This window comes from Acomys russatus, chromosome 3, assembly GCF_903995435.1.
Source record: "Acomys russatus chromosome 3, mAcoRus1.1, whole genome shotgun sequence".
Lineage (NCBI taxonomy): Eukaryota > Metazoa > Chordata > Mammalia > Rodentia > Muridae > Acomys > Acomys russatus.
Window position 1 is genome coordinate 1,015,070 of NC_067139.1, and position 15,931 is coordinate 1,031,000.

Sequence of the window (15,931 nt, forward strand, 5' to 3'; positions counted from 1 at the left end):
TCAGGGCTCTGACCTGCTTTCCTGGGCCACCTGGGGTCTCACCTCATAGAAGCCCCTCACCAACGCCTCCGTCTGCTGCACCACTCCACGTTCCACGCGCCACCTCACCATCCTCTCGATGTACTCCTTCTTGTTCTTCTCAGTCACCTGTGTGTTGGCGCCTCCAGACTTCAGCTCTCTCTCTGTTACCTTGCGAATGAACAGGGGGATCATGATGCTTTGCTCGCTCTTTTTGTTGTTGTTGTTCTTTTTAAAAAATTTTAACATATACATTTATATTATTACACATGAATAAACTACACACAGTAGGAAGGACCGTGAGACAATCAAGAGTTATATAAATGTGATTTGGCTATTTGTATTTATCAAACTTGAAGAAAGCATCTTTCCTATCTTGTTGGGTTTAAATTTCTGAATGAAAATCAGTATCTATCATATCTCATCTCTATTAACTTAAAACATCTATCTTGATCTAAAAGCATCTTAACCCCTAACCAACTAAGCTTAATTGTAAGACTAAACTATCTGGTTTTCAACCCCATCAGAGACTTGAGAAGGTATAAAACTTAAATACCTGAGTGAATTGGAATGGCAGGTTAGCAGCTTCCAAAGTAAAAAAATGACTGAGACAGTTTACTGCCCGAACAGTCACCCAACACTCTCTGCAACATTGGAGCCCGTGATGCTTCTCTTTCAGTTTGTCTTCCAAGGGGACATTTTTATTTAGGATGACAGTTTTTTCTTCCCTGGAAGTTACTAGGAACATTTCTGTTGTCTGAACCACATTCTTAAGCAACTTAGAAGAGCTACAATTTATTTGCTTATTTTTGTACAAAAAGGGATGTAATAGAAACAAAAGGGAAATGTCTTGGGTTGTTCCTTAAGGTGGAGGGAGCCAAATGTCCCAACATTACAGTCAAATACTTGACGCCTCTAAATCTCAGTTAGGGCAACGGATTGTAGCTGCTGTGTGGCAGGTTCATATGTGCACCAAGCAAGAGGAGGTAAAGTAGAAGTGGGTTGAAGGATTTGCTTTTCTAAGCTGGCTGTGAATGTGCAAGGAAGCAGGGCACAGAGCAGCAGAGTGGCAGCCGCTCAATGAGGAGCTCATCAGCCCACAGCTAGGACCTGTGTGCTGCCCTTCCCAGGACTAGAGAATATGAAAAGATAGTCCACATGTTTTTCTAAGCTAATATATATATATATATATATATATATATATATATATATATATATATAATGTTATATGTTATATATGTGTGTATATGTATATATATACATATGTAGCATATAATCTGCTCTTCATTATTTTTTTTGGAAAATATATGTAATGAAAGAACTATTATGTAGTTTTGAGGATACAGAAATAGCTTGTAGCTTATGATATACTTTAAATGTTTTCTGGCCCATAATCATATTTAATTTTCAAAATCTCTGCATAGGGTAGAACCATGTCATAGTGACAGGAAGCAGGAAGAGACCCTGGCAGTGCTATTAATAAAGAAATCCTGGGACTGGAGAGTGAAAACGAGCACTGGCTGTCCTTGCAGAGGACCTTGGTTTGAACCAATGAGGTTAGTTTCTATCTAATTTAAGAATAAAATCCCATTAACACATGATTTAGCAATCCTATACCGGAGATGGTATATATGTGTATATAGAATCCAAAAGAACCGGCAGCAGGTGCCAACCAGGTATCTGTCCACTCATGTTCACAGCAACATTATACATTATAATCTCAAGGATGAAATAAATAGATGCTAATTTGAACTATCTAGAGTCAAAATTGTAACAATAGGAATTGTGCGGTATTTCTCAGGAGTTAGGGGTGGGTGGAATTAAAGAGTGTTGCCTAATTGGTAGAAGTTTAGTTCTGCAAGAAGAAAAGTTCTAGAGATTGGATGCCAAACAACATGAATGTGCTTCACAATATTGAAGTGTACACTTACAATTTTTGTAAGATGGTTAAGTTTTGCTCTATGCATTCACCACAGCAAACAACAACATGCCTTTCCCAAGTCCACACAGCACAAACCTGTCCGAAAACTTCCTCGTTAACAGTGAAAGTGAGATCAAGGATGTCTGTGATGTTATTGTCCTTCATCCACTGCAAACTCTGGTGGAATTCCTCATCTAGATACTCTAGGTCACTCAAGTCACAGGGCCTGGGAGAATTCAAAGGCAGCAAGAAAAACTGAGTGAACCTCACTCCAAAGATGATTATGCTGCTCCTCAATAAAATGCCATAGGTTTCATAATTACTTAGCAGTTTTAAATATATCGATGAAACAGTAACGCAATAGTTTTAATTTATTTAATAGTTTCATTTTGAAAAGAAACTACTAAAGTTTCAATAATAAACATGAAATAGTTATTGACTCATGGGTACCTAAAAAACAAGCCAGTCTACTCAAGAGCTTAATCTAATGTTCATAATGTTATGATTCCTACATAAATGAATTAATGTCCATTGTATGGTTTTGCTGATAGAGTCATTTCTACACCTATAGAAAAAGTCTCCAAATGCCTTTTTTTATTGCAGTAAAGAGTATAGAAGATTTATGTGTTCTCAGGAGAAGATTTGGATGGAGTCTTATTAGGATTGGTTGGAACAACGTGGCAAAGGGGCTAGAGACAGAAAGAAGGCCAGCACTGTCATCCTGTGGACAGGCCATATGGGCTCATCCTTAAATACACTTACAACTTGAGGAGTCCCTTATAGAAGGGCCTTGTGAAGAAAGCATCCAGGAGGTACTGATGGATCAGAGCCAGGCCCAGGATACGACCACTGAATCTAAACCTGCAATGCAGATAAAGCAAAGACGTTTAAGAGTTAGTAGGAATTCACATTACTAAGTATCTTAATTTTGTACTAATTTCTAAATTTGTATTTTTATTACGGTGCTGAGGGTTGAATCAAGGGCTGTGCATATCCAAGAACATGGGCTGCACCGCTGAGCATCTCCTTGCCTAACTCAATAAGTTTCTCTACAGTATCCATCTTGCACAGCTCAAGGAGTCTGCCACTGATGGCACAAGGAGGCATCGATTCTCTTTCATATTCTTTACCACAAACAATGGCCATGTGATTGGCATGTCCTAAGTGACACCATCTATGCTCCATGACAAGACTGCTGTTATTTATATAAGGGGATGAAATAATTGAGGAAAGGAAATGCAGGAACTTGAAATATAAAGTCCACGTTAGACCCAAAGAGAACTGAGAACAGTTTCTCTGACCAGACATTTTATAATGGTACCTAAAGGCCCATGCTGGGAGCTGGAGGCTTGACTACCAATCACAGATGGCAGTTAGTGTTTACAGACAGTAGGAGACAGTTCCGTGCAGTCACAGTATGAGGTCAGATAGCCCGATCAGCTATTATTACTCCATATATTGCCAGCTACACAATGAAAGAACAAGGTCATTTCTAGAAAGAATGAGTGGTGTGGACCTGGCCACCTACAAACATGAAGGCCTGCCCTGATTTCATCTGGTGAACTGCTTGGCTGAGTTTCCAGGTTACCTGTTGCTTGCCCACGCAATCTCTCTGCTTTATGAAGCTTCCTGTATGCCTGTTCCAGCATCCCTGGGCTCCTTTGCTATGGAGGCTTTGCCACTTTCTGTACCTAACTCCAAAGCTGTGGTGCACTTGCTCTTCTAGCTAATTAGGTTTTCAACTTGCCATGGACTTTTCTGGCTCCTCCCAGTTGGAATTCCTAAGTAACTAGTTTTTATTATGTTTGATATAACTTTTCCCAGTCACAAGATAATCCAAGCTACATAAATGCTACATGATGTCAAAATGAACAGATTATATCATCTTTTAGAATAAATATAAGTATAAAGAACACTTCTTACTAAGATTCTTGAAGTGGTCTACTTATTCCCTTTGCCTGAAATAGTATGTGGATAATGTCCAAGTTATTGACACTGAGATTAGAGGCAAACAGAGCCTCAGAGATGGATGACAAATACATACAAAGAGGATACTATTACTATTTTAAGCTTACTATTCAAAATTGAATACTTCAGTGAATTATTAATGTTCTGGTAATATGCTCAGGAAAAACATAAAGCTTAAATTGATCAATAGCTAGAATGTTTGCTAGAACAAGCTAGAAAACTTTGAAAAAATATTATCTACAAATTGGTGCTATGACAAAGTACACACACTTATTCTCATTTAAGGATATGTTCTTTAAATCTCCAAGGGATAGAAAAATCTTCCAAAAATTAAAGATTCCTAAGTAAGGAGTAGGTAAAAAAAAAAAAAAATTCATTATAGTGATAGGTCAAACTACATCTCATAATCTGCAAGCACTATGAAAGTAAGCTAACAGCATCCCATTTGTACAGACAGAAAGCCTAAGTATAATACAATAAAAGTGAAATTGATAGTTAACCTCAAAGATAATGCAAAAACGACTAAGGATATTTAATTTTAAGAAGGAAAGGGCACTTAATATTAGCAATTCTATTTAATTGAAGCAATTCTGTTTTAAAAATTGATTATAAGGCTAAAAGGCAAAAATCAAGATTGCTTTTTTTTTATTGTTAAGAAGGTGAACAGTTACTTGATAATATTCACCACCAATTTCTAGAGGTAAAAAAAATCCTTACAAGAAACCATTCAAGGATAGAAGAATGCTTCCTTAAATAATAAATAATTATTTCAATGATATGGTCTGCCCTTTGTATCTCTATGTACGTAGATTCAACTAATGATAAACTGAAAACATTCAGGAAGCATAATCTCATCTTTGTCAAATGTATATTGTCAATTCTTAGGCAAAATAGCATAACAGTTTATGAAGTGTCTAGTAATTGGGTACTATGAGCAATTTAGAGATATTCGAAGTATATGAAAAGGTGTGTGTGTGTGTGTGTGTGTGTGTGTGTGTGTTTTGTGTGTATTGTACTCAAACTCTGTGCTATTTTATATGAGAATGTTGAGTGTCTTAGTTTTGCCTTCTATTGCTGTGGTGATACCCTGACAAGAACAACTTTGGGCAGGAAGTATTGACTTGGCTTGTTTCTAGATTACACTCCATCACTTCGAGGAAGACCAGTGACAGGACTGGAAGCTCCATCACAGTCGCGGACATGAGCGGGGAGCCTTGAGTACATACGTGCATGCTGCGTTTGGTTCCCTTGCTTCATTTTTGTGTAGTTTAGGATCTGCTTCTTCTAAAAGTGTTGCTTCCCACTTTGAGGCTGGGTCTTCCCACATCAATTAAGGTAATCAAGAAAATTCTCTAAAGATGCGTCCACAGGCCAGTCCAATCTAAACTGATTCCCTTCTCAGATGATTCTTGGTTGTGTTGAGCTGATACTTTTTTACATCTATGAATTCCAGGATTCATGAGGAATTCACCAACACTCCATGGCAACAGAGTTTAATATATTTAACAGTAAAAAGTTGGGAAGATGCTTACAATTGTCATTCTTGGCAATTCTCTCAGTCTGGTACTGTAGTTATTTATAAGGAAAAAATTAGAAGTAGAATAAAAGTAACTTTTATTGAATACCTACTAGGTCAAAGCGTGTTATTGATATTGATTCATTGATCCTCCTAAGAACTTTATTTTATGTTTAGGGAAATCTTTATTTCATAGATTCAGAAGCCCAGAGACAAGATTTATTCTTAAGTAAGTAGTATTAGCAAGGGATCCCATCAGCATTTACTTTTCATCTGACCAGGCCTTTTATGTTTGTCTGTTTTGAGTTGCAGGCACTGATCCTAAGGGTTAGGCTGCCAGAACAGGGTATCTATTGGATCTCTTTCTTTTTCATATGCTGGCTACAAACACCCCCTGTGCTAATTAGAAATACTTTAGTTCAAGAACCTCAACTAAGTCAAGTCAAAGGGAGAATAATTAAAAGCCATAGCAGTGTCACAAGGAATCTAGATCAAGAACTATTTTGTGGTAATTTCCTCTGGAACTTGTGACCCAGAAAGTTCTAACAGCTTTATTAAAACTCAGGGAGTTCTAAAGGAGCTTCATTGAGACTCAGAATATAAACAACTCAGAAATCTTAAGAAGTCCCTGAAACTGACAAGACCCACAAGAGTCCTCCCTCCTCAAAGTTTTATAAGCAGTAGTAATTTGTTGAGGAGGTCAAGAACAGGTAGGTTGCCTGAATAAGGCTCTCCAACCTTATTCAGCTGCCTGCAAGTTGTGAGCGACCTCCATGGCTCCATGGATTGTTACTCATGCTGGCTTGGGATTTTGGTGATGCAGCTGTGTTTGAGCCATGCTCCTATAGGAAGCCCTTCACTTCCACTCTTTGCTTCTTTTATCTGTCATTGGATCCACATCTGGAGTGGGTAAATGTTTGCCAGGAATAGTGTCACATGTGGTAAGGATTGTAAGCTTTGTCACAGGTGAAAGCAGTTTTGGTGGGCTTTGCCCTTGGACACACCAGGGATACTCCCTGAGATTAACCTTGAGATAGACTGGGTGGAGCCATCCTGGGCCTGGAATTCAGGAAGCAGACGTGGGTGGGGGGGTGGGGGGGGAAAGGGGGGATGACGATGATGACTCGGAAACCGGCCCTTGCACTTGAGAGACATACAGATAACAAGGACGAGAGGAACAGCAGGTTCAGGAATAGCAGGTTCAGACCAAGCTTGAGTGCACGTGGATTGGGAAAAGGATCAGCGAACAGGCCGAACCAGTGTGCAGGCCAGAGACACCTAGGGACCTGTCCCATGGAACGGATACCGGAAGGTTCACTCTTTTTTCCCTTTAACCTTTTTCCCCTCTTATGTAAGATATTTGGGTTGTATAATAAAGTTTAATTGTTAAAAAACAGAGCCAACAGTCACACAATAGGGATGAAGCTGTGTCTCAGGAATAAGAGGGCCACATGTGATTTCACCCTGTCTCATCTAGTTTTGCCTTTTGGGTCATCTCTGTTGCTTTTTTGTTTGTTTGTTTGTTTTGTTTTGTTTTACTTGTTAGTGTTATCCATTAATTACATTCTGGTTTTAAGCACCCAGAGAGACAAACCTTACTCACTGACTTAAGTTTAATTTTTCCAGCATTACCCACTGATTGTTCCAGCTCAAGTTGGATGCATAGCCTAAATCAATTATGAGTTATTGGAAGTAAACTTGAGAGGGTAGTTGAATATTCCTTAATGGCTTCAGAGAGCCACCATGGCCAGGTGGGTGATGTATGACTGAAGAGTTCCCATACAAAGGCCCCGAGAGGGCAGGGGGTCCAGAGAGGCCATTGTATGAAGCCTGAGTTGCCCTGGAGACCCCAAGATGTTGAAGATGCCAGTGCCACAAGATACAAGCAAGGAGAGCTGTGCACAGGGAGCAGAACTGGTCCAGGGAAGATATGTGTGTTGAGAGCAGCCAAGCTAGAGAGACTGAGCCACATAAGCTCTTTTAAACTAAAGCTCCACACATGGGACATGGAGCTACAGGACATGGTATTTTCCCTGCTGGGTTTTGGTCCAGTATTTCCTCCTAGGTCCCTATTTCTACCTTTTACAACAGGAATATGTATATATATTTCTTTCCATTATATACTGGAAATATGTAATTCTTCTTTTTTAAAAGTCCAGTAATTTGTTTATCATAAAGACTTATTTTTGACTGGACTCAGACTTAGACATGGAACGTCTCAGCAAGAACATTTTGTCTCTTGTAATCCATTCCTGCAGTTCCCCCCGCACCCCCCTAACCCAGAGACCTTTATTCTCTTGGCCAGAAGTTTATCATATTCTGCAGCCTCCTTCTTATTTATTCATTTATTTGATTTTTAGTGTGCTGTTTCTTCAGAGCATTTGTGTTGCAGGACACATGGAATATAAGACACTGGATCTTGGGTACTTTGGTTCTGGGCTTCCTATTGTCTCTGTTTAAGGGATTTCCAGCAACCTATTAGTAGACATGCCTACACTGAATACACAGATGAAGCTGAATAACTCTTTCCCAGTTACAGCCTTTCAGAACCTCACTGAAGAAGATGATGAATGCAAACTTCATAGTTTCCATAATTAAAAAAAAATTTTTTTTACAGGGGGCACGGTTAGGAGATGTCTTTAGTTTAAAAAGAGACTTTGGATTTTGACAATATTGAGACTGTTAAAAACTTGGGAATATTTGAAGTTGGACTAAATGCATTTTGTGTGATGATATGGCCATAAGCTTGTGGGTGTCAGAAGTAAAATGTTGTGGGCTTGAATGATAAATTTTCTCCTAGGCCCACGTATTCTCGGTTCTCAGTTGAAGATGTTGTTTGGAGATCTTTCTGGAAAAATAACATCACTGGGTATGGGTTTTGAGGTTTTAGAGCCTCACTCGCTTCCTCTGTGTGTGTTTTTCTCCTTCTCTCTCTAGTTCTTAATATGGTTGAGATGTTATCTCTCAGTCAAAATAAACTCACCACTAAGCTGCTTTTGGTCATGGTCTTTTTATCACAGCAACAGAAAGGTAGCTAAAACACAGGAGCAGTCTATAAAGATTTGTTGAATAGAATTAAATTGAAAAATATTTTGGTTTTACTACAGTGGAGTGTAAGTATGAAAACCTTCTAAAAATGTCTGAAATATAATATGTTACTTGGCTTGCCTATCTATATTAACTGGTCATATTTAGAATTTTAAGTAGGTCTCCATCCAGGGAGAGTGTGCAGAGGACTGGTCAGGTGAATGACTCAAAGCACATTAATGATGTGATGAATATTTTATATCAAGAACTGGAAGTAGCAGGGCTCCTCCTCCTTCCCATCCCCGTGGAATGGGGATCAGAGGGCATATGAGAATGCCACCAGAAAATTGGGTATTTCATATCTAGTGCCCTATGAAGAGTCTGAAGGGCCAAAGCAAATGCATGAATACCTGGAGAATAAGTCTCCTCAAAACCACGCACACTTCTTCAAAGTTTGCAAACACTCTAGTGTCTTCAGGAATACAAACACCTGTCAAAACCATCTCTTGGCAAATTTTGAGAATTCAAAGCCATTTGGAGCAGTCACTTAGCATAGCAGGAGGTCTACTGTAACTTCCTTAGGCTTAGACACTACACACCACCTACCTCTTTCTACAACATAATATCAGTGGGTTTGTGTTGGTTGAGTTCCAGAAGATTCCCTCCGTAACAGTGTTTTAGACCCATGATACATCCCAGATCTTTTCTGGCCTCCTGCATATGGTTCACATAGTCTGCTTATTAATCCTGTCAGCTGTGTACCTGGCTAACATTCTCTCCTACTCTCTGCATTTGCTGTTTGTCCTGTCCCACAGAACATATCAAACTAGAGTTCCACCTGAAAGAGAGGGTGTGAACGGAGAGAGGACAGAGGCCCGCAGAGATGAGGCCAAGGTGAAAATCCGATCAAGGCCTCCTTTAATCTGATGGAGTACAGGTTTATATACTGAACACAGATAAATCCCTTGTTACAGGATCTTGTTACAAGTCCTCAGGCGGGCTGGAAAGAGCAGAGCCTGGAGAAACTCTCTGCCCAAGTTCCTTTGTCTGTGCTCAGTGGAAGGTAATCTAAACATTTATGTGTAGCAGAGCTCCCAACAGCATAAGCAACACAAAGGGCTCTCTCAGTAGGTGTGGGAGACTCAAAGGCTAGTGGAGGATGGCTTTTGCACTCACTGAGTCATAGTGCACAAATATGGCTCCTGGCAGCTGTTTACTTAGGTGAACAGAAGATTTTTAGTTTTATGAGGTACTGCCTGTCAATTGTTGGCTCTAAGTCCTGGACAATGGTGCCCTATTCAGAAAGTCTTTTCCTAAAGCTATAACTTCTAGGGTACTACTTGTGCTTCCTTCTAGCAGTTTCAGGTTTTACACACACACACACACACACACACACACACACACACACACACACACACACACACACACACCATACATATATATTTGAATCTGTATCTTTGTGGGCCTTTGTCTGTAGGTGGAGGAGATGCCCCCTCCCGGAAAGCTTTGTGTTAGGAAATAGGTGGCTGTCCCCCTGCTGGCAACAGTCCACACGACCCTAAGATTGGCAAAGGCTAGTTCCTTGCAGGGACACTTTCAAAGCCAACTTCACAGACTTTAGGCCAAAAGCTGTCAAAAGCTGGCTCTTTGAAGAAACACATATCAAAACTGCCTTGGAGACAAGCCCAGTGAGGTGTCCTGGGTGTGGCTCCTGCAATTCAGGTTTTAGAAACCCAGAGTTCTGGGGTCGGGGGACTTATTCCCCCAGTTTCTCCCTCTGTATCTCCCTGTCTTCATCTTTTAAGATTGGATAGAACAATAGTTTAGTGAATTAAAATCTAGTGCTTTGACTCTCGGCTGTCTTTATTTTAACAGCTTTGTTGCTGCTCTTGATTCCTCCCAGAGGTTACAAGTAAGTCATCATTGAAAACTCTATAAGATCCACAGCCTGTTTTTCTTTAAAATTGGGTAGTTTGTACTTTTTATACAAGACTGGTGTTTGTATACAATCTACTTTGGGATACCAGACTAGGAAGGTTCTAGTTGGACCTAAAAGGCTCTTCCTTGAGAACTAGTTTTGATAGAAGGTGCTGTAAGATTCTAGATTGCCTAAACTCAGCAGTGACATTATTAGCTAAGGAAATTGTGTTTTATTATTAGCTAAGGAAATATAAGATTCCAGGTGGCTTGGACTTAGCCATCATGACAATAGCGTTGTCAGCTGAGCAAGCAAGTTAGGAATTGCAGACCGAAAACAAGAGCAAAGTAACAGTGAACTGTGAGGAACAAGTTAAAAATTCTCCACTAGCCTCCATCTCGACCCTGCCCCCAGAATTTACTGCCCCTATCTCATCCTACTTAGAATTTACTACCTTAGACCTCCTATTGTTAACCTAGCACTCTTTAACTAACCATTGTCACTAAGTTCTGCTTCTGTAAAAGATATTTTAACCCTGAGTTTTGCAGGGCGGGGTCTTCCATCTCCTCAGAGCTTAGTGGACCCTGGTGCATCAGCTTAATAAAATTACTTTGCTTTTGTGTCAACTCTGGACTCTGTCTCTCAATTGAGGTTCCAGGAATATACTTTTTGACGATCTGAGTCTAGCAGTGCTATACAAGCTGCCAAGGGGGTGTAGACCAGCAATCAATAGTTCTACTTAGCGGTGACACCTGTGACCCATAACAGTGACCATCATCTCAAGACATTCTTAAATATACAAAATGGCATGCACATGTTGGCAGTAACCAACAGCTCTCTAATTGGACTTTGAGGGTTCTCAACAGGAAGAGAATTATCCCTAGTCCTGGGAATCTAACCAACCTCTCATGGGAAGTGAGAGGAGAACCTACTACACCACTTTACTGGGCCAGTGTAATTTCTAACATTCTTCTGAACACTCATCCTTATATCCACAAATAACTTTCTCTTTCATCAAAGAAGCTTCTCTTTGCAACAGATGAGGACCGCTACAGAAAACCACAACTGGTCAAGAAGCAGATTTAATGATTTTGGGGTGGCCAGTCCCAGCATGTACAGCTACAGCACAACCCTGAGCCTAATGCTTAAGGAATGTAATAGTAGATGGGGTGGAAAGAGTTTTAGAGCTAGAGGACCAGGAAGTTCGCCCTGAGATTGTCTTCTAAAAAGCTGCACTCATGATATGTCAACAATAAGCTTAAGCCAGACCAACATGGATGGCATCGGTAGACATGCTAACGTGGAAGGGAGACTATCACGGGGAGCTTCAACCCCACACAAAGAACCACAGGCAACAAAGACTGCTGGGAGGGAGAGTCTGTCTTCTCCAAGGAGGAACCTCTTAATTGGTTTTCCAATACCAAGTGGTCGGCCATGGACTCTCATTAAGAAAACTCAGAAAGTTGTACTAATATATTTCTGTTAATAACAACAACAACAACAACAACAATAATAATAGTAATAATAATAATAATATAAAAACATCAGAGAAAAAAGGGTATAGATTTGAGAGGGGGTAAGGTAGAGCAACAAAGTGGTTGGATGGGGGGTTCTGGGTTAAAGGGAGTAATGAGGAGAAAATAATGTAACTATATTATTATTAAAAATAAATTCATAAAAATTCAATTCAAATAAAATTAGAACCAAATGTTTTAAAAACGAATACAACAGGTTCTCAGAACCTCAGCATTATTGACATTTGAAGTCCTATGCACTGTAGGATGTTTAACAGCACTAGCATCTTAGATGTAATCAGCATCAAGTCTCCGTACTATCTCTTATTATCTCCTGACATTGCCACATATCCTCTGTTAGTGGTAGGGAAAAACTGTTTTCTCTGGAGAGCTCCTGGGACCAAGCACAAAGTAAGGGGAGGCTGTTGGATGGGTGGATGTTTCCAGTTGGCACCCAGGCTGTGAGAGGGTATCTGCCCCCTCCCAAGGCAATGGGGAGTAATAGGAACTGAGGCTGTGTGCTTTGCTCTACAAAGCTGAGCACTTTCATGGCTTCTCAAGTATTTAAGGACAGCACATTACTTCATCTAGCATAAATTTAAGCCTCTACCAAGATCTTTGGTTGTGGATTTTTTTTTTTTCTGTAAAAAATGGGAATAGAGACTGAGTTCCCCAAATATACCAGTAAGCATCAGTCTTTCAAAGAGAATGATGCCTTATCCAAATTAAGAAGAAGGAGAGAGACTTCAGGAGAATAACAGGAGAATGACTAAGGTGGGAATATGTGTGGTTCGAAGCCAATGAGGCTGGACTTCAAAGAGCAGGTAGTTCAGGGGCAGGTAAAGTTTAGAGAGAGGCCTGGGAGATGGGTTATACGGGGCACAGCAGGCCATGGGAGACACTTCGGATTCTATGTAAATGTGATGAGAATCCATTGGAGGTTTCATGTGGCACCTTGAAGAGTGTAAAAAACCACCTGAGTATTAAGCAGTTAGTTCATCTCTCTCTGCTCTTGACTGTGGATGTGAGGTAACCAGCTGTGTAAACGTCCTGCCACCTTCATTTTTCTGCAAGAATGGGCCGTAACCTAGAAATATAAGCCAAATAAAGCTTTTATCCCCTTAGCTGTTTTTGTCATAATATTTTATCACAGAACAGAAGTGAAACTAGGACACCGACTCACAAAAAGGAAGAAACAATATTATAAGGCAAAGCTATCTTTGATTCATAAAGCTTATTTTCTAGGATGGGCTTGGACAAAACCAAATAAGGCCATGGAGCACAGGAGAAGGTCCATGAAGGACTAGGAGCCACAGCAACAGAAAACAAATAAAACTGACCAGTTTCAATACAGGTCCCCCAGGCCGCACAGCAATGTTTCACTTTCAAGTGACATTTAATCTGACATTGCTCTCTGAGTGTTTATCAGGCATATTTATGGTCTGGGGTTATGTTTATTTCTGTTTTCCAAGAATTAAGAAATAGAGGTGAGTGGTGAATGGATACTCATTTCCTTCCTCTGCCCAAGCTAGTCCCGAGTCAAGAATCAGTATCTGTTTTTACAAACAGGATTGAGCCCATGATGATAAGCCCTGCAACCACTAGTCCTGTTTTCTTACGAACACTATACAGGCTATAACGAATGTCTTCCTACTGGTCGTCAGGAGTCACTGCTTATATTTGCTGCTGACATTTTGTGTAAGATAATGACCCACTTCATCCAGGTATGAGCTCCCTTAATCATCTATCCTGTGCTAAAGTGCTGCACGCAGGAAATGCGACACTCATGATCTTTGTGTTAATTTATTTGTCACAAGGCACTGGAACAGGTTAGGAAAATAAAACCAATGAATCCAGCATAACTGTTTGTTTCAGGCTACCCAAATTCCAACCTGGGCTTTCCTGTTCAAAGTAAAAGACGACTCTGCCAACAGAATTCCAGATAAGATGGAGAACAAGAAACTATCAGTGTGAGTTAAAGGAAAAATATCAGAAGAAGAAAAATGTAGACTCAAGGGAAACGTTCAGGAAACTTACAGAAGGAGAGAGCAGGCAACTGAAAAGGACAGAGGAACAGAAGAGAGATGTGCTGAAAAGAAGGCAGCCAAGCTGAGCCTGCTTCCATCCCAGAGGCTTCTAAATAGAAGGGAGGAACCGCCTCCTTTTGAAGGCGATCTGTTCATTCTAGTGAGGAGATATTGGCAATCCTTACACAGGAACATCCTCAAGTCCAGATGTGGCTCTTGTTGACACAGTGACTTTTCTGGTGAACAGGTCAGCATTGGCTGGGGAGTTCACCAGAGGGCTGTGGCTGGCTGCCGTCTTGTTGTTGTTAAACTTATATTTTATTTTTATACTATGAAAATTTAATAAAAGTATACAATGCATCTTAAGCATAGGTGCCCACACTTCTTCCCTCTCTGAGGCCACCTTCTCTTCTAGCTTAAAGTCCTCTTTTTTTTTCTTTTTAAAGTTTTTGGGTTTTAAAAAAATTTTTAGATTATAATATAATTGGATCATTTTCTCTTTCCTTTCTCTTCCCTCCATACTCTTCCTTGCTCTCTTTCAAATCCATGGCCTCTTTTTTTCATTAATTACAGTTATATACATATATGTATATATAAAACTAGAGTCCATATGCCCATAGCTGTGGGATTATGCACAGGTGAAAGGGCATCCTGCCAACACCTCAAGGAAAAATGCTGTTTCTTTCCATAGCAGTCATCAACTACCAGTAGCTACTCCATCGGGGGTGAGGCCTTGTGAGTATATCCTGTCTCCATGCTGGGATCCTTAGTAGGCTTACCTCACACAGGTCTTGGGCAGTTAACCAGAGAAGCTGAGAGTTTGTATGAGGGACAGACAATCATGTCCTAGGGACAGCAGTTCACAGCACTCCTGCCCAGAAGGGGCCTAGTACTTAAAGCCGAGGCACCCTGGAGTCTGATAACAATGAACAGAAACAACCAAAATTCAGGGATGTATTCAGTCTGCCACCACCCAGGATGACAACAGTCTCTGGGAGACAGTTGTGGAATGAGTGAAGACCAGATGCCAGGTCAAAACCTGAAAGCTCTGGAAGCTTGGCCCAAGCACTGAAGTACGCAGAGAAAAGGAGTCCCCACCTCAGTGCCCGAGAGCAGACTTCACTAACCGAGAAGAAAGAACTCTGGAGTCTGAGGCCAGCAAGTAGGTCAAACTCTGGATCCATGTATGTTTCATGAAGTACACTGCTGTTGAGTTACAAAGCTCTCGAAATTCTCTTGTTCCCAGCTTTCTTCTGTCTGTGCTTTTATCATTGTTTCCATTTTCATCTTCAGATCCTGAAGTATTTTATTAATTTCTTCATCTTATTGTTGGTCTTTTCCTGAATTTCTTCCAATGCCTCTCTATAGGTCTCTTTAATGTCTTCAATCTGTTTGGCTGCATCTTCCTGCATTTGTTTACATGTTTTATTTGTCTCCTCCATTATCATCTTCATTACTATGGATCTGAGGTAATTTTCTTGTGTTTCACTTGTGTGTGAGTTCTCAGGGTTGATTTCTTCGGCATAGTTGGGATGTGGAGCTGCCATATTGTTTTGGTTTTTGTTGTTTATGCTTTTTACACTGACTCCTAGTCATCTTGCTGTCTATGACGTTGGGAGGTAGTTTCTGGTGTCCTTCCCTGGATCAGGCAGGTGACCTGGTTTCAGCTCCAGGGGAAATTACTCGATACCCTGGGCTCCCCACTGGGTCAGCAGAGGCTGGTGCTAGTGTTCTGTAGCCCAAGAATCAGTTCGAGGTAGCATAGATAAAGCCTGTTATCCTGCCTTTGGCTGGATTTGAAAACCTTGCCCTAGGGCACTCGGGCTCTGGGGGCCTAGGCTCAGTGCAGGAACCCCTGCTGGCTTGTGGGGGTTGGCTAGGATTCTGCCTGATCCATCCAGGCTGTGGGTCCTAGTTTCAGTCCCAATTGAGAGAGCAGATACTGCCCTCTGGCTTGTGGGAGTTGGTTGGGCTTCAGGCAGGTCAGTCCCATCTGGGCATGTGTAGGTACTCCTGCTGTGT

General features: G+C 40.7%; 1 protein-coding gene across 1 annotated transcript in view; it reads right to left on the reverse strand.

Moving 5' to 3' along the window:
• The window catches only part of Hecw1 (HECT, C2 and WW domain containing E3 ubiquitin protein ligase 1), a 335,971-nt gene that overhangs the window by 9,907 nt on the left and 310,133 nt on the right, over window positions 1-15,931 (reverse strand). The window contains exons 23-25 of the mRNA XM_051167947.1: window positions 2,702-2,800; window positions 2,036-2,165; window positions 43-189 (exon numbers count right to left, since the gene is read on the reverse strand). Of these exons, the coding sequence (XP_051023904.1) occupies window positions 43-189; window positions 2,036-2,165; window positions 2,702-2,800 (376 nt within the window). The remainder of the gene's footprint in view (window positions 1-42; window positions 190-2,035; window positions 2,166-2,701; window positions 2,801-15,931) is intronic.